Genomic DNA, 23,697 nt, shown 5'->3' with positions numbered 1-23,697 from the left:
TATACACTACCAAATGTAAAATAGATAGCTAGTGGGAAGCAGCCGCATAGCACAGGGAGATCAGCTCGGTGCTTTGTGACCACCTAGAGGGGTGGGATAGGGAGGCTGGGAGGGAGGGAGATGCAAGAGGGAAGAGATATGGGGACATATGTATATGTATAGCTGATTCACTTTGTTATACAGCAGAAACTAACACACCATCGTAAAGCAATTATACTACAATAAAGACGTTAAAAAAAAAAAAAAATGATGGTGCCAGAGCCCCAGCTGAGACTAAATAAATCAGAATCTCTGGCGTTGGGTCCCAGGCATCAGTATATTTAAAAAGCTCTCCAAGGGATTCTAACAGGCAGCCAGGGATGGCATTCACTGGGCTAAGGCCTCACAGTGGGGACACTGGGCTCCAACTTGTCAAGGTAAAAGTACCAGCAATATTCAGCTCCAAAGTGCACAAGGGATAACAATAAGGTGAGGCGGGGAAAAACGCTCCCCCTCTTCAAAAGGAAGAAAAACCATCTGACATGGGATTTTCAATGGGGGCTGAAGAGCAGAGAACTAGCTTTTTTACTGAGTGCCTAACACCACTGGGTTTTGCCTCATAAATGCTTCTTTCATTTCAATCAAGCACTAGCATTGTACCAGGCACTGAAGGAAGGAACAGCAAACCGGAAACAAAGCATCTCGTCTTAAGAGTGCAGACCTTCTGAGGAGGTAAAGCTGGAACATCAAGCAGTTCATACTGAGGCAGGATCTCCTGGTGCTGACGTGGAAGGGACGGCAAGGAGCTGGAGAAGGTCAGCCAGCCTGGGCCGGGCCCCAGGGACACTTCAGGCTCCAGCCATGCTCAGATACTCCCACAGGTGCTGCAGGACTCAATCCCCAGTCTGTTTCCTGTACGACTTGGTCCACTCTGCTGGCCTATTGCCAGCCAGCTCTAAAAGGCCTAAGTGAGGGACACAAGGGGCCTCTTGCTGCCCATGAAGTTGCAGCTATATTCATTTCCCTTCCAAATTAACATCCTACTGCCCCACAAGAAAGCTGTCAGCTCTCAACAAAGGACTCGGCTAAGAAAGGTAGCCGAGGCTCTTCAGGTGGAGGGCACAGCCGCTACTTGATGCCAAAGGTGGGAGGCCCAGGGTGGGACCCTACCCTTTCCACACTGACAGTGGGCTCCCTCATCACCAGAATGCACTCAAATGCCCCTCCCTGCCTAGCTGAACTCCTTCACTGCAGTTACCACTTGGCCAATGCACTTGGGACTGAAACACAATTAATCCCTGCTTTAGCCACATTTCTTTTTTCCCAGAGAATGAATCTGATAGACCCGCAGTGTCAATAGGAGAGCACCACTCTGAATGCTAATTGCCCCCACGAGCTCTGCAGAGGGCACGGGAGAGGCCGGGATGCTGGCCTCCACGCCATGGGCACTCTCAGGTTTGGAAACCCTACCTGGTGTTATCGGCGGCAACTCGATGCAGGGACCGCCCTCCTAGTCGTGACAGCAGTAGCCAGAGACCTTCAAGTTTCCTCCAGGGTAACATAAGGCTGGTGGCCGGAGCCGCGGTGGTCAGGCAGTGGGGAGAGAGGCGAGTGGGCTGCCTGCAGAAGGTGCACAGATCCGCTCCACTTTGCTCCACTCCCACTGAGGGGAGTCAGCAGCGGGTGAGGATTTTAAATGCAGCAGGTGAGATTTAGGTTAGATTCACAGATGAACTTCCTGACAGAGAGGGAAGCACTGGAGAAGCTGACCGATTACTTAAATTTCACTGGGGAGCTACAAGGGGCTGATTGTACTGTCTGCCAGGAAGTGAGTGAGCGGTGAGGAGGCAGCCTCCTGTGCACAATGGTCAGAAGCAGGGACCTCACCCAGCTGGCCCACAGCCGCCTGACACGCCATAACGCTTTTGCTTTAAATATAAGGTAAACAGAACAGTCCGATAATCCCCACCAATAGGCAATTTAAAATGTACTGATTCTTTGGTCTAGGAATTTCCAGTTCTAGGAAACTAAGAAGATAGTTTTTAAAAAAAAAAAACCAACCGTAGTCAAATATTTTTACATATTTTAGGGGAAAATACGTATTTATGTTATTTCAGTAGTTGCAATGTAAATGCCCAACCTCTGAATGGGGAATGATTAAGAAAATTACGGTACATGTACCCAACAGACTATTATGCAGCAAATTAAGATGTTTCTAAGGAATATGTAATAATCTGGGAAATGCACATGATATAATGTTAAGTGAATAAAGCATATTCAACTCTGTATCTTGTGAAAAAAGTATATGTTCATTTCAAAAACAATGGAGGGAAATACACTAAAATGTTAGCAGTAATCCTCTCTGGGTGTGGAAGTAAATGTTTTTATTTTTAAAAAATACTTTCCAAATATTCTAAAATAACCACTACCTTAATAACCAGAAGATGTAGACATTCAAAAAAAAAAAAAAAGGAACAGTCTATTCTTTGAAATACCTCAGCGCCATAAATCTACCTTATCTGCACGGCCATTATTCCCAGAAAGCAAAACAGTGACACTCAATCCTGTACTTGGCAAGATGAACACAGTCTCGCTTCCAAAATGGCCCAGCAGACCCACTGCAGCCACCTGAAAACCACCTGTCACCATTTCTCACTGGGAAGCACAGGGTCTTCCCCATCAAAGAGTCATGGGTCTCTCATTCTGTGGCCAGACCTCCGTTCACATCCAATGACAATGTGCCTAAGCGAGTCTGAAAGGCAAGGGAGAAAGGTGGAATTTCTGCAAAGAACTGGAATCTGTTGGATTAACCCTGAGAAGTCTCAAACTGCCAGCTTTAGAGATGGTCCCTATTTACTGAATGTCCGCTATAGGCCAGGAACTGGGCAGGATGCTTTCACATGCTTTGCAAAGTAGGGACCATTAGCTCTATTTTACACATGAAGAGACTGAGGCTCCAGAACTCACATCAACTTGCCTCAAATCACTACATGCTGCTCACCCAACTTCCAAGTCAGGAATGTTTCCCCCTCAGTCACCTCTAGCGTTGGCATCTTTGCAGGGAACACAATGCAGACTATACTTCTTCCTTCCAGACTTACATTCCCACTCTCGGTACCCTGAGACAGGCCACTCCCTGTCTCTTGCCCACTTTCTATCTCTACCACCACCCACAGATGCAAACACTCTAGCCCCATGTGGACACGTCTATGATCCACCGTGGCCAAATTCCCCAACCTGCCTCATGACCCTTAAGGATGACCAGTACTACAAGACAGGGCTCACTAACAAACAAGGACCTTTCTGGAGGTGTCTGAAACTCTGGGGAGAGGGGAGGAGTTCACAGCAAAAACACATTCCTTCAGCATCTCCTTTAGGCTCACAACATCTCTGAAGCAGGCAGGCCTCTTATCCCCTTTTACAGATGGAAATACTGAGGTTGAAGAGTAGATTGACCTAAATCTACTAAGAAGCACAGCTAGCACTAGATCTCAGCTCCTCTGATTGCTGACCCAGGGATCTTCCTACCGCAGAGCAGAATACTAAGAACGAGGGCTCGAAGGCCTGAAGGCCTGGATTCAAATCTCAGCCCCACTACTTACAAGTTACGTGGTCTTGGGCCCATTACTTGACCTCAATTTTCCCCAGTCACAACATGAAGAAAATAATAGTCCCTACCTCTCACAGTTGTTGCGTGGATTAAATGGGAAAATATGTGAAAGACCTAGCAGGTGCCCAAGATGGTGTTAGGTCTATCGTCACACAACCCTGAAGGCGTAGCACCAGGACTTTTCCATCTTAGTTCCCACTGTGCAAGGCTTTAGTCTGGAAACAGGGCCATGAGGACCTGCACCAACTTAAACCAGCTTTCTGCCTTGGAAGGCCTGGCCAGTCGCCTCCATCTAGTTTTCAGATCTTATTGAGATGAACTTGAATATGCTCTTCTTTCTCCATAAAAGCTCTTCCTGGCCTCCTTCATCCCCTAACTCCACTGAGGTCAGCTCATCCAAGAAGTTTTTCCCCAGGCTGAATTCCCTTATCTCCCACAGATTCCTGACCTTACAGCCCTAACGGGATACTTATCACCGTCATCAAAATTGGCTCTGTACTTGCCTGTCTCCCCCACTGGACTGAGAACCACTGAAGGCAGGCAAGGACTGTGCTATGTTCATTGTTTGATCTTCAGTACCCATCTGGTATCAGTTTGTATTATATTTGTGGTGTAACAAATTACCACAAATTTAGCAGCTTAAAACAACACACATTTACCATCTTACAGTTGTGAAGGTCAGAAGTCCAAAATCAGTTTCACTGGGCTAAAATCAACGTGTCAACAGGGCTGCATTCCTTCTGGAGAACCCATTCCTTGCCTTTTTCAGCTTCTACATTCCTTCCTCACAGGCCTGCATCACTCCAACCTCTACTATAGTCATCACATTTCCTTCTTTTCACTCTGACCCTCCTATAAGGATTCCTCTGATTACACTGGGCTCACCCAGATAACCCAGCATAATCTCCCCATTCCTCGCTTAATTACACCTGCAAAATCCCTTTTACCACATAAGGTAACACTGCCAGGTTCCGGGGATCAGAACATGGACACCTTTTGGGGAGGGAGCCATCTTTCGGCCTACCTCACTATCATAGCTCTTAGTGCATAACAGATGGGCAGTGACTGACTGCCTCCTGCAAGAAACCATGCTCCATGTGGTCCTAAACCACTGAGACGTAGAAGCTTCTCGACAGGTTTAGGAGGGACCCAAAGCCTAGAGCCCCTGTTCTAGCCAAAATCTCCCAAAGGAGGCCTTCTCTTCATAATGCAACTCTGAGTTTCTTCAGCTAACGTGGACGCAGCCCACACACCTCCACCCTAGGTAAAAACCTACTGGTTGATTCTCTGAACTCTGAAAATATGGATAAATGAATCAGTCTCAAAAATCATTCGGTAATTGCCCTTTAGATAGACTGACAGGCACAGTCTATGTCTTCCTGGAGCCCACAATCCACACGGCGTCATCATAATGTGTACAGAAGCCAAAAGGCAGCAGGATAAGGATTTTACCACTTACCAGCATGAGTCAGATTTGATAAATACACATATTATAGATACAGCACATTCTTTGAAATTCTATCAAAATCAAGCTTTAAATTAGCAGGTTACCGCAGCAACCTAGCAACCCAATCACATTCATTTCCACTTGAGCCTGGTACCTGAATAAGATAGTGTCAGAACCCTGGACAAGGGCAGGCTGGGTGCAGGACTCACCCACCTTGTGGAATGTGGCAGGTGTCAAGGAGGGGCAAGGGAAGGAGCCCAAGCTGGGATCTGAACTCTCACTCTCCAGTCTACCCTGTGTGACCATGGGCTTGTTAATCAACCTCTCGGAGCTTTCTCAATATACAATATACACACAATGAACCCATTCCTACTGACCGACAGGTAAAATACCTAGTAGGTAATATGCTTCCACTAGGGTCTGGCCCCCTTCTTCCTGCTCCTCAAAGAATCAAGTTGATAGGGCAAGTAAATCCTCTCAGAGAGTACAACTTGGTGTATCCACGCTGTTTCCCTAATGTCATCCACGCATTGCCCGCACACTGCCTCCACGATTCTGCCACCTCGCTGTCGAACCTGTACGTCCACTTTTTCCTTTAAACAGACACAGCACAGACTTTAGACATATCCTAAGCGACAGGAGCTGCCAGATGATGAGTTCAAGATTCGTCATATTTCACACGGAAGGGTCATACACTCAGGTATAAAACTAGTAAAATTTAAAATACTCACCCCTGTATCATCCCATATCCTGTTACATTCTGGGAAACTGGTGAAAAAACCTGAGTTCTGGTCCTGACTACGCTAACAACTATTAGGTACGCCCACGTCAGGTCCCTTCTCTGAGACTCAGTTTCCCCCAAGTAAGAAAAGAAAGAGAATGATCTAGACAAGCTTTCCGTTTCCTCCAGTTCTGAGGTTATGAGATTTATTATCAAGTGGTCCGGATAAGCAAAAGAATCCAAGCAGGGAATTTTCGGAAAAGGTAATGAATACCACTCAAAATCATTAGAATCATTTATCATAAAAGATGACAGAAGAAAAAGATGAGAGAGAATGACAAAGAGATAAACGCCATACCTTCCCTCATCTTGAAAGACTCAGACTTTGTGCTTCTCTTTTAAGGGATTTTCAAAAGAGAGGGCCCTTGGTCTTAAAATGGGACAACCTGGATTTGAATGTCAGCTTGGATGGTTGTTAGTTTTATCCCCTTAGGCAGGCCATTTAACCTCATAGTTTTTCTACAACTGTAAAATGGGTAACACCTCCTTCACAAGGCTGTCTGGGGATTAAATGTGAATAACTTGTCTAAAGCACCTGGAACAGAGCTGGATACGGTCGCTGTTTGCTATTACTATCACACCTGGACTAATGGGTGGAGTACACATCTGCCTCTCCCACTTGATGATAAACTCTCTAAGGGCAGGGATGCCTTGTGCATCTTTCTCTCCCCCACCGTGCCTAGCACGGTGTTTCACGTAAAATAAAGATCTTGGCCTGAATTTGTAGGGAATCAAAGCTCACAGAAAGAGTGCCTGCTCCAAGACAGGAAACTGGAGATGCCCAGAGATGTATAAATAACAAGCAATTCTTCCCTGACAAAGACAAACGTTCCCTTCTTCCTAAAACAAAAGTCTTTAGAATTCACCAAGATGTACACAATGCTTGGGCCATGATTCCCTGCTTCGATCTTCCCTTATAATATTCTACATTTCCCATCATGTGTCCATAATAGAAAAATTATTAAAATTGTTACAAGGATAAATGAGACTGCTTGCCTCTGACTCAGAAACTCAGAGACCTGGGGTCCAGTCTCCAGCATTACATATCTGGCTATCTGACCTCAGAAAAGTTACTCCATTTTCCAGTAAAATGACAGGAACACTACCCCTCTGATGACATCACCAGGCTGCTGTGGGAACTAAGGCACCCAGGTCCGTGCTGTGAAAAATCTCTGCTAACGAGAACTCTGGAATCTTCTGACTATGCCCGGAGTCCCACCAGTTGCTTTTCACTTTTTATTCCTAACCAGACCTTTATTCCTTTGTGTTATACGCCCATAAATGTTATTCCTGTCATAAAAAGAAAGAATAACCCACAAAGCTGCAGCCTTTTTCTTATCATATAAACGTGCTACAAAAGTAATGAGAATAAATTTGAGGCTGTGATCATAACTCTCTGTTAATGAGCACCACCCGTGTTTGAAACACCACCAGCCATGAGTCCTTATTTTCACAGGGTGTTTGTTTCTTTCTTCCCTTTTTTATTCCCCTAACACATTTAAAACTTCAGACCTGGGTGCTCACTGGCAGCTGGTTTGGAGCAGAGGGAAGGATACAAAATAGCTAACCAGAACCATTAGAAAGAAAGATGGGACCTTGAAAACTCCAAGCCTAATGGCTGGCTCTAAACCAAACATTTCCTCTGCCTAAAGTCAAATCAAGTTAGCAACCTCTTTCTTTCTTTCTTTTTTTTAATAGATATCCACAAACATTTAGTTTATTTACATGAATTACACTCAAGTCAGAAGGAGATACAACTGATCCTCAGTACCTAAGTGTGGCCCAGCATTAAGGCAAGCTGATGTACAATCCTTTTTATATATCTTGCATTACTATCCTAATATCAACTATCTTTGATCCACCAGCAACCTCGTTCTTAAAAGGTACCACTAAGTGAGTGAGCCCAAGAGGGTTACAGTCCCACACAAATGACACTTAAAAGTAACAGCCAAGAAGGTGCTGTGGCTATAAGCCCCACAGAGCCTATGGATGAAAGGCGGAGGGGACAAGAGAGGGGCACCGAAAAACCAAAATGACCGATAAGGACCTCTTTTACTCATATTACAAACATATCCAGAGGTAGCTGGAGATGTTAGAATAGGTGGATGGAAGAAAGGCAGTATGCAAATGTACTTGCAGAAACTTCAGTTTATTCTTACTCTGGGAGGCAGAGATCTTCAGACGCATGATCTCCACAGGGGGTCAACCACGCAACAGTAACAATTCCTAATAGTCAACTTCCTCGTCAATAAAATGCGGGCAATAATTAACTGCACCATAAATTGTTGCGAGAATTAAATGAGATAATATATGAAAGCACTTAGAACAGTGTCTGGTACATAGTAAGCTGCATTACATTACTGCATTACAGTTTTGCATACACTATTCCATTTAATCATAAGAGGCAGGCTTTATTACTCTCACAGAACACCGGTTCAAAGAGACAAAAGGACTCGTCCAGAGTTACAGAGATAAAAAAGTGCCAGGTGTCGGGTTGTTCTTGGGACTAACAATCCACAATCCACAATCATGGCTGGACCAGAGATGGCTGCATTAGCAAGAGTTTGAGGCTGCTACCTTTCCAGCTCAATTATGCTCTGTGCCTGCAGTCAGGGATTCACAGGTCTCCAAGGCCTCTTTGAATAATTTGAGACTGGAAAACAGACTTAATGTGAAGGTCAGAAGAAACTCTTCCAGGACAGTTCTCATATCTGACCCTAGGAGCCCAGGTATGGCCTCTGGGGTGGGCACAAAATGCCATTTCTGACATTCTCATCTTCTGTAAAATAAAACAACCCTCTCAGCTGCTGCTCCAAGGATCCTCTAGTTACCTTTAATTAAAAAAAAAACCTGCCAATTAACAAGCACTGTGTTCCATCCTTTACAAACGTCTTGTATAATCCTCACAATTATCCTACTGGGGGGAGGGGGTGAAGAGAGGTACCCTTATCCCTGTTTAACAGGCAAAGAAACAGACTCAGAGAGGCAGAAAGGCCCACAAACACAAAGCTAGTAAACAGCAGAGACTGAGTTTGAACCCAAGTGGGCAGAGAAAGTGCCACAAACCATACGCCTCAACTAATTCCTCATCATTCTCTCTCCCCTCACCTGGAGATGCAGGGGACATAGACCTGGAATAACTAGCCTCTTTTTCTCTTCACCAGAGATAGTACAAACCCTAGGGAGGAATTTTGTATTTTACAAGACTGCAGAGACTGCCAGGGTCTTTATTGTTTCTCCTCTTGATCTTCTGTGATTCAGAGCACTTCAGAGCACCTCTCTCTTAAACTGGGTATTTTCTCCAGCTGCCCGTCCCAGGAAGAGGCTCCCTGCCAGAGCTGGGGCTGAGGAACACAGTAACAGCCACCACTAAACCCAGCACCTCTGTTAAGACGGAAAGGAGAAGTCTAGGAGCTGCTGTACAGAGAGAAAGTCTGACCCTTTTCCCAGGAGGCAGTGGCAGTCAGGTCCCAGAACAGAGGTCTCAGCTGATGCTCGACCCCCCTACTGCCCGCTGTGCCCAGCATGGACATTAGGAACAGGACACATGGGGGAATCTCCAAACCAGCCCTGCTCAGCCCTCTGACCCTACCACTCACAGTGACTCTGATCTCCTCCCGTTCACCCCACAATTCCCACAGCCTTTATAACAGCTGCCTCACTTTCCCCACAACGTCACAATCCCTGATGACCTCCTGTTTGCTTCACAGTGCCCCCAGGGACCCACCTACTCTTTACAGAATCACCTTGAGTAGCTTCCCAGGCAGTGGCCAGGCCATTATCAATGAGGATTCAGCTATGACCAGTAGGCTGCAAGTGAGCAAACATTAGATGGCAGACTTCCCGTAATCTAAAAAAAATTGTTCTTAATCAGGACCATCTCCAAATCCTCAACTCGCAGAGTGCCAGCAGATCACCAGCAGCTCAGGGCACTGCTGGAGAAGGTGGCACTCTAAAAGCATGTGAGTTGGGGGAGGGGTGCCACTGAGTGCACATACCACAAACCCAGTGGAAGACAGGTGGCACAGACTCCACAGTAACCCAGGGTGTCAGGATCAGAGGCCTCTCTGAAGCCAAGCCCTCCTCCACTCATTTCCTCCCCGGAAGGCTGGGGTGAGATGGGGACTAGGTGTCCCTGGGCAGCCATCAGAACAGTCCAGCCCTGGAGACCAGAGCCAGAAGGAACCCAGTAAGCCAAGCCACTGAGGTAGGGGACAGACAACTGAAGGGAGGGATGTGGGGTCCTACAGCAGCCTGTCAGCGAACAGGCTCTGATGCAATTCACAGCCCACAGTTAGAGCTAAAATCCCCCTCCCTGCACTCCTCACCCCTATAAGCCCATCCTCCTCCCCACATTCATCTCCCCCCGCATAAGCCCAGCCCCCTCTTGCACCCTCAAGAGTGTCAACTTCCAAGGCAAGCTCATCTTCTCATCACAGATCTGCCAACCCTTCAGTTTACAAGGCTGAGTCCTCTTATCCTAAACTGGCAAAGAAAAAGCAGTGTCCCAGGTCTCTAAGGCACAATGCTGCCAGGAGGGCTGAGTTTGACAATTCTCCTCAGGCTCCAGCTGGGGCAAAATCTCAGCCCTCCACCCAGCCCAATCCACCCAGCCAAGCCTCATCCACAGCCGTCCACTGAAACCTGGGCCCTCCCGTTCTTATTCAATAGCACACACAGAGCACACCTGGTGAGACTACCAGTTTTAGAATCCACCTTCTCCCAGCCAGCCAGGAGGGAAACTGAAACCACAGCAAGAACTCCGCCCTCAGCTCTTCCCCAACCTTGACCTCCTCCTTCCTCTTGGAGCTGAGGGAACTGGGAGAGGCAGGTCAGGTGACCACCCGACAGACACTTTTGCCTCGGCCCACAGTCCTACAGAGCAGGGGCCTGAAAATATACCCCAGGGCACTTGTTGAGCAGGGCGGAGGTTTTCAGGCACTGAGGCTGGGACACGGCAGCTCTTTTCAGAAGGCTTCAGGCTACCGGCTGAGGGCTCAGGTCTCACACACCTGAGCCTGGAAGCTGCTCTGAGGCAGGGGGCGGGAATGAGGTTGGTTTCAGAAGGCAAAGGAGGAAAGGTATGGGCCGGTTCCAAAGTAGATAAAAAACAAGAGCTGCTCCCTCTGTGCCCTCTGGGGGGAGATGGGGCTGTCCCACAGATGGGGAAATGGGGTCCCTTTCGCGGAGTGCCGGTCACTGGGGGAATGCCAGCATCCTTCTCAGGAAATAGGCTGCAATACCCTGGGCTTAAACCTTGATGGCCAACGCCAAAAAAGGGAAAGAAAAACCTGCAACCCACCAATCTCATTTCCAGATTCCCTCCCGGCAGCCTAGACACATTAATAATTAACTTGCCTACCCGGGAGCTCGCCGGCGTTGCTATAAAAGATGAGTAATGGCACTGGAGTCCCGGCCTGATGCCCGCGGGCTTCTGGGCTCGGGGCTGGGACGGGCGCTGGAACAAAGCCTCCGCATTCCTCCGGGAAGGTGTGTCTGAAACTAGACCTGTCAACGGCGAGAAGCTGACCCCTTACCTCCCCCATAGCCGGCTCCCTGCGAGAAGGGGTGGGGGGAGGGGCCGGCGCCCCGGCGCGCGGGGCGGAACGGGTGGACAGGTCTCCTTTGCCCACTTCCCCTCCCCCGCACCCCGACCGACCGATGCCCCCAAACCACAGCCGATTTCGGGAAGCCGCGCTGTCTGCTGAGAGATAATCCAGTTACCATGAATGCAGTCTGTACTTGGAGACCAATTCTCAAAACAACAAGGCAGCTCCCTCGGCTCCCTTCCCGATGAGTAACCCAAAGCCGGTCGCCGGCTCAATGAATTTTCTCGCTGAAACTCCAGTGGCGAGCTGCGGCTCCCACGCGGATGGCCGGCCGGGGACAAACCGGCTCCCATCACGCCAGCGCCCAGACACAAAAGCACTCCTAAATGCAGCCCGAGCACCCTGAACCCTACCCGCCCAACAGCCCGCAGCCCCCCGAAAGTTACGGCGCGCGGACACACCTGCAGGCCCCCCGAGGCGGCCCCCTCCAGCCCCCCAGGGCGGCGGGGCACGCGTCCCCGGACGGGCAGCGCCGCGGCTCCATGAGCCCGCTCCTGGAGCCGGGGCCGGCTACCGGTCAGCAGCGCGGGGCGGCGGAGCGCGCTGGGGCCTCAGCGCGCCCGCGGCGCATCTCGCTCCCTCCTCGTCCTCGCCCGGCCTTCCCTAAGAGCCCACACCCACTTGACATCAGCGCGCATCAAAGCACTTGGCGCAGCGCCAGACGGCAGACCCCGGCGGTCCAGAGTGCGACCCGGGTGCCGCCGCTCGGCCAGGACAGCGCGTCCGAGCGCGGCACGTTCCTCTCCTTGCAGAGGATGCTGCAAGCAGGAGTGGGCAGGGAGACGGAGGAGGGGGAGGAAAACCGGCGGAGGGGGCAGGACCTGCCGCCTAACAGCAGCGCTGCTCTGGCGCCCAGCCATCCACCAGCAGACCTTACAGCCGTTGCCGCAAGCGCCCATGACTGTGAAGACCAGGTCGCAGGTGACCTGGGTTGCTGTCCTCTCCCCGCCAAGGTGAGTCCTGACCTTGAATTCTCTTCCTCAGAATGACTCAAGGAGGCTCCTCTCCAACCACCTCTACGAAATTGCCGGGGCTGATTCTGCCAAGCCAGTAATAAATGCTTGATTGGATGTGGGTGCTGACCCCACCACCCAGGAGGCCGCAATGGGGCACCCAGGGAAGCAGACCATACCCTCTGGCTTGTGGCTATACCAGCAGCCTCAACTGGGTCTCCTTTCTCTCTCTCGTCTCTCAATGCCTTTGGCAATAAGGGACAGTTCTCCTGGTTCTGCAGGCAATCAAAAACAGCACCACGCAGCAGCTCACACACACTTCTAATTCACTCATCCAAATAGTCAAACATTCGAGCATTTATTAAGGCTTAGTATATGCCAGGACCAACAGAAGATAAAACAGCATTCCTACACTCATAGAGCCCTACACTCATAGAGAAGACAGTCTAGTCACCGAGAGAGACATATTAAAAATAAAGCAAGGTAATCACAATTGTGACAAGGATATTAAAGGTAAGAGGTGCTACAAGAATGCACACAGGGACCCTAAACTATCTTGGCAGTCAGGAAAGCTTCCCTAAGGAAGTAACAGTTGAGCTGATGAGGAATGAAGAGAAGTTATCCAGGGGAAGGCAAAGTTCAGGCAAAGACCCTGGTTATTAAAGTGTAGGTCTGCTCCCATTCACAGGTGGAGATAATCAAGAAGACAGTGAAATGCCACGCCCGAGACACCTAGTTCTTTGTCCAGGAGGGGCTTGAGGCAGCTCACAGGCCCTGGAAGAGAGCCTGGCCGTCTGTCCAAAGAGGCCCTATGTCTGCTTTCTCATCTCCCCCTGAACCAGGCTGGCCCACCTCATCATTGAGCTCTGAACAGGTAGTCGGGAGCCTTTACTCTGGCTCCAACTCCATCATCAGTTTGCTGTGTGGCTCTAAAGAAATCCCTTCCAACTCTCTAGTTTCAGTTTCTCTATGTGAAATGAGGGTTTGGATTAGAATAGTGTTTCTACACTTTTTTTTTTTAAACCATACTCCCTTTTGGATAAACACAGAACTGTCGTTCCTGTTCTGTAGTATCTATGATGACAAGACATCAAATCATTTTCCAAATCAAAAATTATAATATTGAATGTGCTTTTAAAGCTATATATTCCCTTCAAGTATTCACCATTAAAAGATCTCTGCTGAAGATAACTTGGAAGCAGGGTTAAAGAAATGGTCTCCAAGCTCCCCCTTTTCCTGTTATCTGTCCCCATTCCTCCAGCATGAACCTAGCCACAAGCACTTATCACCTCCAGCCTCCTTTCTTTTATTCTTTCCAGGATAAATTGGCCAGGCAATGAACAGAAGCCGTGGGTCATCCAAAAGGCATGCTGTGGAAGGCTCTTTTGAATGATAATTTCCAGTGATGCTGGGAAACAGACACTTTGAAGGAAGCACATAATGTTCCTGGGGACAAATTAGCTATATGATTTAAAAGCCTTAAAAATGTACTATCCTTTGAACCATCAATTCTCCATCTAAGAATTTATCCTCAAGACATAATTATGGATGAACACAAAAATTTATACACAAGGATTTTTATAACAGAAAATGATTGGTTAATAAACTGTGGTACATCTTTGCAACTGAATATATGCAACTTTAAACCTAATACATAGAATATTTACTGCTGAATAAAACAAAATGAAGGTTATAAGACAAATGATCCCAATTGTGTGTGCATGTGTCTGTGTATAGGTTTGAGAGGGGTGGTAAGCACCTATGGTGGAATGGTACTGTGTTCATTTTTCTTAGGATGACTCAGAACCTACCCCTTGGACCGAAACGTGACATCACTATGGCTTGTCATCCTCACAAGTAAATCTATTAACCCATATGAAAGTTATAGAAGTTTAATATTAAAACAGAACAGAATAAACCTTACAGACAGGCAAGAACACAGTTAAATTCTCCACCGCCATCCACTTACCATTAGGGATCTGATAGTAATCTTAAAGGTAGAATGGTTTTTCCCCCAGACTTTTCATTTCATATAGATTTTTTTAAGTTGTTCTTTCCTTGAGTCTAGTTCAATCGTTTCCAACCTTCAGAGTGCATAAAACTTACTATCCATTGTGGTTGTAGGGTAATCTTGACTTTGGGATTCTTTTCCCTTATATTCTGAGTTTAGAACCTCATCACTCTTTGACAGTTCAGAAAAAAAGACTACCAGAAGGATATTTAGCAAAATGTTAACAATATTGGAATTAGACTTGGGTTTTATTTCCTTCCTTGGGAATTTCTGTGTTTTCCAAGTGGTCTGACAATAAATATATATTACCTTCATAATCAGAAAATAAAATGCTGCTTAAGTGGGTTAAAACCCCTCCAAAAGATAAAAGAAACTATGACTTCCACGCCTTTCACATGCCTTCTCTCTGCCAAGTTCTCGTACTGCCCCAGTTGGTGCCCCAATACCCAAGGACAGACAGTACATTGTCGCTAGGATACCATGCAGGAAAAACTGGCAAGAAAATTATTTTTACATTTACCTCCTGGGGTGTGCTTACAATAATGCTTAGAAGCTTAGACTAAAGGGTCCAAAATGAAGCAGCCATGACCATCCGCTAATGGATCTCCTTCCCATGAAACTCTCTACCAAATATTCTAGGTTCTTAATAAGCTGAGAACATATAAGGCATATACACCTTTGATCCTAAGGACCAAAAACGATTCAGCTTTGCTTTTCCCAGACCTGATGGTGCCACCAAGCACACCGGCAAGGACCAGCAGAAAAAGGACAGGCCATAAATCAGACTGGGCTCAGCCAGTAACCGATGAGTGATCTCTGCCTCAGTTTCCCCTCTGTTAAATAGCCTAATAAAGGCTCTACTTTTCTTTTAAGGGGTGGATATAAAAGCATTAGGATAAAGTGAACAGTAGTATCTCAGTGTAGCATGTTATTATTTAATGAAAGTATATGCTAGGAATTTTGGGAGGAGAAGGAGCTGGCTAGTTGTGAGTTCTTTGGCACAAGGGCAGTAAACTGCAATTTGCCTCATATGTCAAGCTTTCTGAGAACCTAGGGTGCTCACAAACCAGACGAAGGACGTGAGCTGGGAAACATAACTGTGCTGACTTTCCCTTGTGGCATAACTCATGAACTCCTGAGTCAAGGACAGAAGGTGGGTTAGATGAAAAATCCAAGCTGGAGGCCCAGGTTTCTCAATACACAATAGCCAAAAACCATCAGGGCAGCATCTAAAGATGAGGAATGCTCATATTATTTGGCCACTTTAATTCAATAATCATTAAATCCCCCACCAGGCTCAGCAACTGCATTCTCTGCTCAAAATGAAGCACATGACTTCCAAGCCAGACAGAGATGCCATTAGGTTACATTTTAAATCCATCTAGAGTCTAATAAAGTTAATTTTACTGTTATGGCATCTATTAAATCATGGGGCCTTTGTTTAGAGAGTAAACAGAGGGGAGGGAAGCACAGACTTGAAGATCTGGGAATTTTGATTATTCTAGAATTGTTTCTGGAAAGGAGGTAACAAGAACAAACTTGATTTAAAAAAAATGTTTTAATGGGACCAAGTGTATAAGAAGGGCTGCTCTTGTACAACTATCCAGCCCCCTTGAGAACAGACCAGCCTCCCCCACACACACAGCCAGGCAACAGCTCAGGGACAAAAATGAGGCGCCCTGCTTCACCCAAGCAGGAAACATTGAATACACTGACCACGGTAGCCAACTTGGGACTGGAACTTGGAGCCTAAGAGTCATTAAGAATGGGAAAAAGGGCTTCCCTGGTGGCGCAGTGGTTGGGGCTCCGCCTGCCAACGCAGAAGACGTGGGTTCGTGCCCCGGTCCGGGAAGATCCCACATGCCGCGGAGCGACTAGGCCCGTGAGCCATGGCCGCTGGGCCTGCGCATCCGGAGCCTGTGCTCCGCAGCAGGAGAGGCCGCAGCAGTGAGAGGCCCGTGTACCGCAAAAAAAAAAAAAAAGAATGGGAAAAAAGCCTACTTGCTCCATGGTCAGAGACTAAAAGCCATGCAAATGAGTTTTGATAAAATGAATAATTAATAAGCAAATATACAGCTTTACACATCTTTTAAAAATCAAGAACAAAACCAAAACACCTAATTAGCTAGAATACATGTCTATGACCAGTGATCTTCATACATCCATTTTAATCAAAATAACCTTGGTTGATTGTAAAAAAGCAGATGCCACGGGTCCACCCCTAGAGAATCTCATGCAACAAGTCTAGGGTGAGCCCAAGAATGTGCATTTTAGCAAACAACACAGGTGATGTCACTGTTTGTGGTCTAGAGACCACACTTTGAGAAATGTGAAGCTACAAGGCCGGGAGGGCCTAACGCACCTGGCTCCACTTACCTTCTAGCAGGTGTCACCCTCCTGGACTTGAAGCAATTCATAATGGAAGCTGAATGAATACAACTGATACATCTTGTGAAACCTCAACAAAATTGCAACAAAACTAGGGCATGATGAAGAATGCCAGAAAAAAAGAAAATAGGAAGCACTTAGCACATAGGAAGTGCTCTAAAACTGTTACCTTTTAGAAGAATGAGGACAGTGAAATTTTGATACCTGTCTAGTCTCACCTTGTACTAATAAGCCAGGTATAAATCCCCTAAATTCACTAGTGTTATCACCAAAAACCTGCACAGACTCAGCCAGACATGAGTTAAAAATCTGGGCTCACCCACTTGCCAGCTGGGTGGCCCTGGATAAGTTTTTTCTTCTCTGAGTCACTCTATCTGCTCAACTCTAAAATGGGTTTTTAAAAAAAAAATTCTATCCCCTTAATGTTATGAGGAAGAAATAAAGAATTGTGAAAGTGTGTGGGACATAGTAGGTACTAAATAACTGGCAGCTATCATTACTTAGTCAGTCAATGGATAAACATTTATTAGGGCCTTTTATAAATCAGGCACTGTCAGCACAGGTGATACAGTAGTGACAAAAGAGACAGAGGGACAAAAATACAGGTAACAAATAAATAATTTCAGAGATTGATGTCTGCTATGAAGAAAATAAAACAGTGATGTGACAGAGTGAAATAGTGGTTCACAGTATGTATCAGGAAAGGCCTAAGATGTGGCATTAAACTAAGATCTTGTGGAGGAGCACTTCCGGCACAAGACCAGGTGGGAACAAACCAAGTGCATTCCTGGGAAGGAAGGACAGTAAAGCTAGAACTCAGTGACCAGTGGGATGGGCGGTAAAAGAGGAAACTAGGGAGTCAGAGAGCGAAGGTTATGGAGGCCGTGTAATACCTAGTGAGAGTTTAGATTCTCTTCCAAATGGCAATAGGAACCATAGAAGAATTTAAAAGAAAAGATCGTGCCATGGAAGAGGCATGAACTGATTTGCCTTTTAAAAGACTTTTGTAGCTGCTATTTGGAGAATGGCTTGGGGGTTGGGGACAAGCCATTAGAACTGTCCTAAGAATGTTACATGTATGATCTCTCTTAATCCTCATGAAAACTTAAATTTTTTTTTTTTTTTTTTTTGGCTGCATTGGGTCTTCATTGCTGCGCGTGGGCTTTCTCTAGTTGAGGCGAGCGGGGGCTACTCTTCATTGTGGTGCGTGGGCTTCTCATTGCAGTGGCTTCCCTTGTTGTGGAGCATGGGCTCTAGGCACGTGGGCTTCAGTAGTTGCAGCACATGGGCTCAGAAGTGTGGCTCGTGGGCTCTAGAGCACAGGCTCAGTAGTTGTGGCACACGGGCTTAGTTGCTCCGTGGCATGTGGGATCTTCTCGGACCAGGGCTTGAACCCGTGTCCCCTGCATTGGCAGGCGGATTCTTAACCACTACGCCACCAGGAAAGTCCCATGAAAACTTTTTATATGAGTACTATTATCATCCCGATTTTACAGATACCAAACCCAGGCATAGAAAGATTAGGTAACTTGCTCATCACAATAAGTGGAGGATCCAGTATGCAAACCCAGATGGTCTGACTGCAATGCCTCTCTACTGCCTTTGAAAAGAAGTAGGGAGAACTAGCAACACTAGGTAAAGAGACTACTGCAGGGGTACAGGCAAGAGAGGGTGGGGGCTGACCAAGAGAGCAACAGAGAAAATGCTGAGGGGGATTCAGCTGTGCAAAATGTCTTGGTAGCAGAGCCAACAGGACTCACTGATGGGATTTATGACAGGGGTGCAGCAAACAGACAAGCAAAAAAGACTCCCAAGTTTTTGATCTGAGCAACAGAGTGCATGGCAGTGCAGTTTCCTGAGATGATTAAGACTGGGGAAGAAAAAAAATCAGAGAGGGGAGGCATTAAAATCAACCAAGAACTCAGTTTTGTACTTATTAGGTTTGAGGTGTCTATTAGACATCTGAGTGGAGAAGTCCTGAAGGCAGTGAGCTGTGTCAGTCTCCACTCAGGGGAAAGGTCAGGGCTGGAATTGTAATCAGAGGTATCTCATCATCACGTGACTCCTTACTTAGTGTATTTGTGAGGGTAGGAAGAGGAGGACTCTTCCAGCTACGGACCTCTGGTTTGTTGTAATAAGCCAGGGCAGAGCTGCATCTCAACACAGGACTACAACTTGCTCTGAGGCTGAAAGCACCTCTGTGATCCAGTAAAGTCTGCATGCCAGCCCCATCCTCTAAACTAGCTTCCTGGGAGCCTATGTAGACAGAATTCTTTCAAGATGACCTCCAGCATGCCAGATTCCCGGAAGGCAACAGAGGCTGGGGAGAGGAGAGGTTGGAGGAGAGGCTGGAAATAGGAGCCGTGGAAGGAAGTTTATCGGGCATCCTGCCAGCTTGTGAGAAAATGACTTCTGCCGCCCTCTTCCACTTCAACACTCCTTTTTTCGGTCCTCCTATCATCGAAGACCATTCGGGTGCGAGTCCCTGGAATTGCTCACAAGGGCCAGGGTGTGATAGTAATAAAGGGTTTCCAAAATAGCCTCCCACATTCAGGCTTCCCAAATGCCCAGCTGATCTCCAGGCTACACCATTTCCAGAAATATAGCAACCTCGTTTGATAAAATACTTTCAGTACTGACACCACCTTGGCTCAGAGGAAGTGGGTGTGTGCTAGAGGTCAGGTAGAGGTTGGAAGGAGAAGAAAGGCAATTCTTAAAGTTCAGCTGAAATGTCAGGAACATGAAGCTGCCCATGTTTACACAGAGCTTTCCAAAACTGAGAGCAGCTTCCAAGCAGCTTTAAAAAAAAAATGGCTACACCAACCTTTCCAATGAAGTGGCTTTTAGCTTAACAGAAATAGTACCAGGCTGTTCTCATTCTCCTGTCTCCTTAGGCTTAATCTCCTAGTACAATTTATATTCTTGCTGTTGCTGATTGTTTTCTTTTTCATTCATATTTTATGCCTTTCTCATAAGCTGCTTCGAATCCACTGTGTAACAGGATAAAGCAACAGATGAATAGACAAATAGTGCACAGTTTTGACATTCCTGGATACGAAACTTTCAGATTTATGTAATCAATAAAGGTTGTTTACCATGGATATTAACTGGAGGTTAGGGGGAAGAAATGCCCTAATTAATATGTAAAACCCTTAAAAAATTTGATCTCTTGTTTAAAAAAAAAAGAGAGAGAATCTGGTCATAATTAGCACCTACATTTTTCATATTTTTTGTCCCTAACTGCTGACCAATAATTTATAGGGCAAGTGGGTGAAATCTTATGTCCTATATCTGTATGGATGACTTTGTGGCTCTTACCATTCAAACTAGGAACAACAGGATGCTAGTTCAATAACGGTGCTACTTCATCTTCCAAACAAGACTTGTCAAAGCCACTGAAGGAAATCAGAATAAGACTCAATCTAAATCTAACCACAAACAAAGCTGGAATCTGTCAGTCCTTCTCTGGCATAGAGAGGTAAAGGCATGTCAGTGCCCACTGCTATTCTCTCGTGTCCTTCTAAATGCAGAAACAAGCTTTAGAATATGAAATAGCCAGCAGCCTGGGAACACAACTTTGGAGACACAAAAATTATTAGGTTTTCGAAATCACTGACGTGAGCCAAAATCCTTACCGAGACTAGTGGGACAAAGATAGAACCGAAAGCCTCGTCACGTTTACAAGCATCCCCTTAAATGCCTTCTTCAGGAACGTTCTCTAACATAAACCTGAATATAGCAATTATTCAGATCCCCAAGTGCAGGCAGCAAATGTTTTTGAGGAGGCTCATCCTCAAGGGAGCAAAGGAAAAGTGCTATTTTTTTTAATCACCAGAAGTCACCGGAACCAGGATGTTGGCACTCTAGAGCACACAGTGATGACAGATGCTTATAAGCACGCTGAGGACTTGTAACCTTGTGGAAGAACAGACAGATCAAACTATGCCTTGTTGCAGTTTTACTGTTTTATTGCCTTCTAATTTTCTGAAGATTGACACTCCATGCAGTACACGGTAGGTGGCAACACTGAGCTATAAGAATCTCCCATTTCCCAGCCTTGCGGAATAGACAAAGTTTAATATAATAATAAATCCCATTCTAAAAATTAGGTCTCTAGTAAAAGAATGACAACAGGCAACAGGCACAAAGTAATTAAAAATACATGCCTGACAAATTTGGAATCAAACGCACCATCAAACGTTATGTCCTGGCATATTGTCACTTCCTGCCTCCACTCTCCCAATCACTGGGCAGATCCGATTATTCCTGAGACAACCGAATTGTGCCTCTCTTCTCCCTGTCTCCCTAGTGACTTTTATGAAAATAATATTCAACTTTAATGCGCCTGCACTTCAGGAGACACTGTGACAAGAGCAATAAACACATTCTCTGTGTGCGAAAGCCAGGACAAATGAGTTCTGAGACTGCCTTGGCCAACACTAGGTGTGGGCTTTCTTTCCCCAACTCAAGAGAGACCGGAATGTAACAGCTGTCAGAAAGCAGCCACGGCCTGTGCCAGAAATACCTTGCTGCGCAGCTCTAACTGCCAAGAGATAAGAACCCATAACTCACACAGACGCTTGTGCCTCAGGCTCAGACACCGCAGGCAGAAAGGAAACAGCATGCACTTGAGTCAGAGAGACCTACGCTCTGACTCTTACCAGCTATGCGACCTTGGGCAAGCCCTCCACCTCCCCTGAGCCTCAGTTTCCCTCATCTGGGAGGACAAGCATCAGCGTGTACCAAATGCCTACTACGGGATTGGACTTATAGCGGGTGCACAATGCCCTGGAGTTATTATTATTAACAATCTCTGAAGGGTACAGTGGAGTAAAACGAACTTGGAGATACTGCGATAACTACGGTAGTCAAGCTCTCTGGACAAGAGACAGTTTGTACCTTTGAAAGAACCTTGATTTTCTGTGAGAGCTCTATAAGAATCACATAAGATCCCTGGCTGCTTTTGCCTATTCATTTGTTCAAACAAGTATGTACCGAGGGCTCACAGTGTGCCAGGATTATGCCAAGCACTGAAGACAACATGGCCCTGGCCTCATGGGACTTAAAACCTAGTGGAGAAGACAAGCTTTCAAAATAATCTGATTAGTAGATGTAAATGTACATCTGTGATAAGTACCACAAAGGAGAGTTCCATGGCCATCTGTAACATGGCCACCTGAAATGAGAAAATTAGCCCAGTCTGAGGAGCTGCAGGATGACGAAGACTTAATAAGATAAAGAAGAAAGCTAGAGGACACTGTTCTCCATACCCTCAGTGGGCCCGACGTAAGAAATTTAACTTAAAGGAACAAACTAGGAGGCATTTAGCTTCCTCTTGATGACTAGGGTGTTTTTCTTCTCTAACAGTAAAATCCAGAAAACATACTCTGTTCCCTTTTTTGTTTTGGCTACCAGGAAGCTCCAAGTCAAATGTGAAGCTCAGCAGTAATGCAGACCCTTAATGCATGCATATTTACACTCTCCCCATCCCCCTTGGTTTGCCTTCTTCTTTTTACTTATATTTTCCCTAGTCCTGATTTCAAATTCCTATTTCTATTTTATCATTGTATCTATTATTCATGAATCCTTGGTGAAAGGAGACAGGACACAAATAGAGACTTATTAATACTCTTTCTAAGGCTAAGGGGCTGAGCTGGAAAGAATTAACAAGAGTGCCCTTTGTGTCCCTGCCTGGTGTGTTACCCCAGAGGCACAGAAAGACATGTGGCTTGGTCCACTTTTATATAAGCAGTGCATTCCTTGTGGTTTGAGTGATCTAGCACAATAGTGCTTTTTTCCAGAGACACTTTATCACGTTATATTTCTACCCTAACAAGCAGCTTTCCTTTATGCTCATTTTTCTCTGAAACATTCAATGACCTATATTTACAGTGAACCTACATTCTGGATATTCCAGGATAGGTGCCCCCTCCCTTTTTAAAAAGTTTTTTTTTTTTTTTTTTTGCAATTTTCTGTTTAATAAAGGCAACTCATGAAATATATAACCGGAGTTTTCCTTTTATACCTCTGAAAGGCATGATATATACACATAGATTCTTCATCAGACCATATGTCATGATTTTTGGATCAGAAAATAGTCACTCTCCTCTTAATGACTGAATTAACGTTCACACAGTGAAGGCTGAAAACAGGATAGAGATGAGGAGGAGATGTGGGAGAGGCCGTTACCATTTTTCAGTTTTCAGTTTATCTGCACCTCATTAAAAAAAAAAACAACAGGATGTTTTATGTGTAGAAAGTCCATTTTTTGTAAAAAACTATTCCGCTTCCTGGGAAGATGAAATCTTTGTAAATGAAAATTAGGCATAATTCCAAGAACTGCAAATTGAGGCTCTTCTCCTTATTTGGTCCTGGCCCCCTTTACATGATGAAAACTTGAACTGTCTCCCCCAGGAAAAAAAGACATAAACACAATTTTGGCCAGTTTTAGGAGATTTCAAAAAGCTTCTGAAAGTCCATTCATGAACTTCGTAGGCAGAATTTCCCCAAGAATGGAGCAAATACCTGAGGGTACCTGAGATGGCAGTGCAGCAAGAACACTTGAAAAAATATAAATGCTATAAATAATAGTTATACATAATGTAGCTAAGAACTATGAAGGCTAATAAATATGAATGTAAAATTATTTTTTTATATCACTTATTTGGTTTTTTTTAAGTGAGTCAATTTTATATGGCTATTATAAAAATGCAGAGGTGGAACAGGAATGCCTAAAGTTTGAATGCCTGAAGTTTAGGGAACATTGCACAGAGGATTCACAAAATCTAAATGTAAAACACTGCAGATACATTCTGAAATTCATTAAACATTTGTCCAAACCCATAGAATGTACAGCACCAAGAGCAAACCCTAATGTAAACTATGGACTTCAGGTCACAATGATGTGACGATGCAGGTT

The 23,697-nt window shown here is 45.7% G+C and overlaps 1 protein-coding gene across 10 annotated transcripts in view; it reads right to left on the bottom strand.

Moving 5' to 3' along the window:
• PLEKHA7 (pleckstrin homology domain containing A7) overlaps positions 1–23,697 on the bottom strand; it is a gene marked incomplete at its 5' end in the record, with an annotated part of 212,625 nt that overhangs the window by 123,291 nt on the left and 65,637 nt on the right. For 2 of the 10 annotated variants that reach the window (XM_079930113.1, XM_079930114.1), the window contains one exon: positions 11,828–12,279. The exons of the other annotated variants lie outside the window; for them this stretch is intronic. In XM_079930113.1, the coding sequence (XP_079786239.1) occupies positions 11,828–11,910 (83 nt within the window). Of the gene's footprint in view, positions 1–11,827; positions 12,280–23,697 lie in introns of those variants that run through there. 10 annotated transcript variants of the gene reach the window in all.

Source organism: Stenella coeruleoalba, assembly GCF_951394435.1.
Source record: "Stenella coeruleoalba genome assembly, chromosome: 8".
NCBI classification, from domain to species: domain Eukaryota; kingdom Metazoa; phylum Chordata; class Mammalia; order Artiodactyla; family Delphinidae; genus Stenella; species Stenella coeruleoalba.
This window is presented reverse-complemented; position numbering and strand designations above follow the sequence as displayed.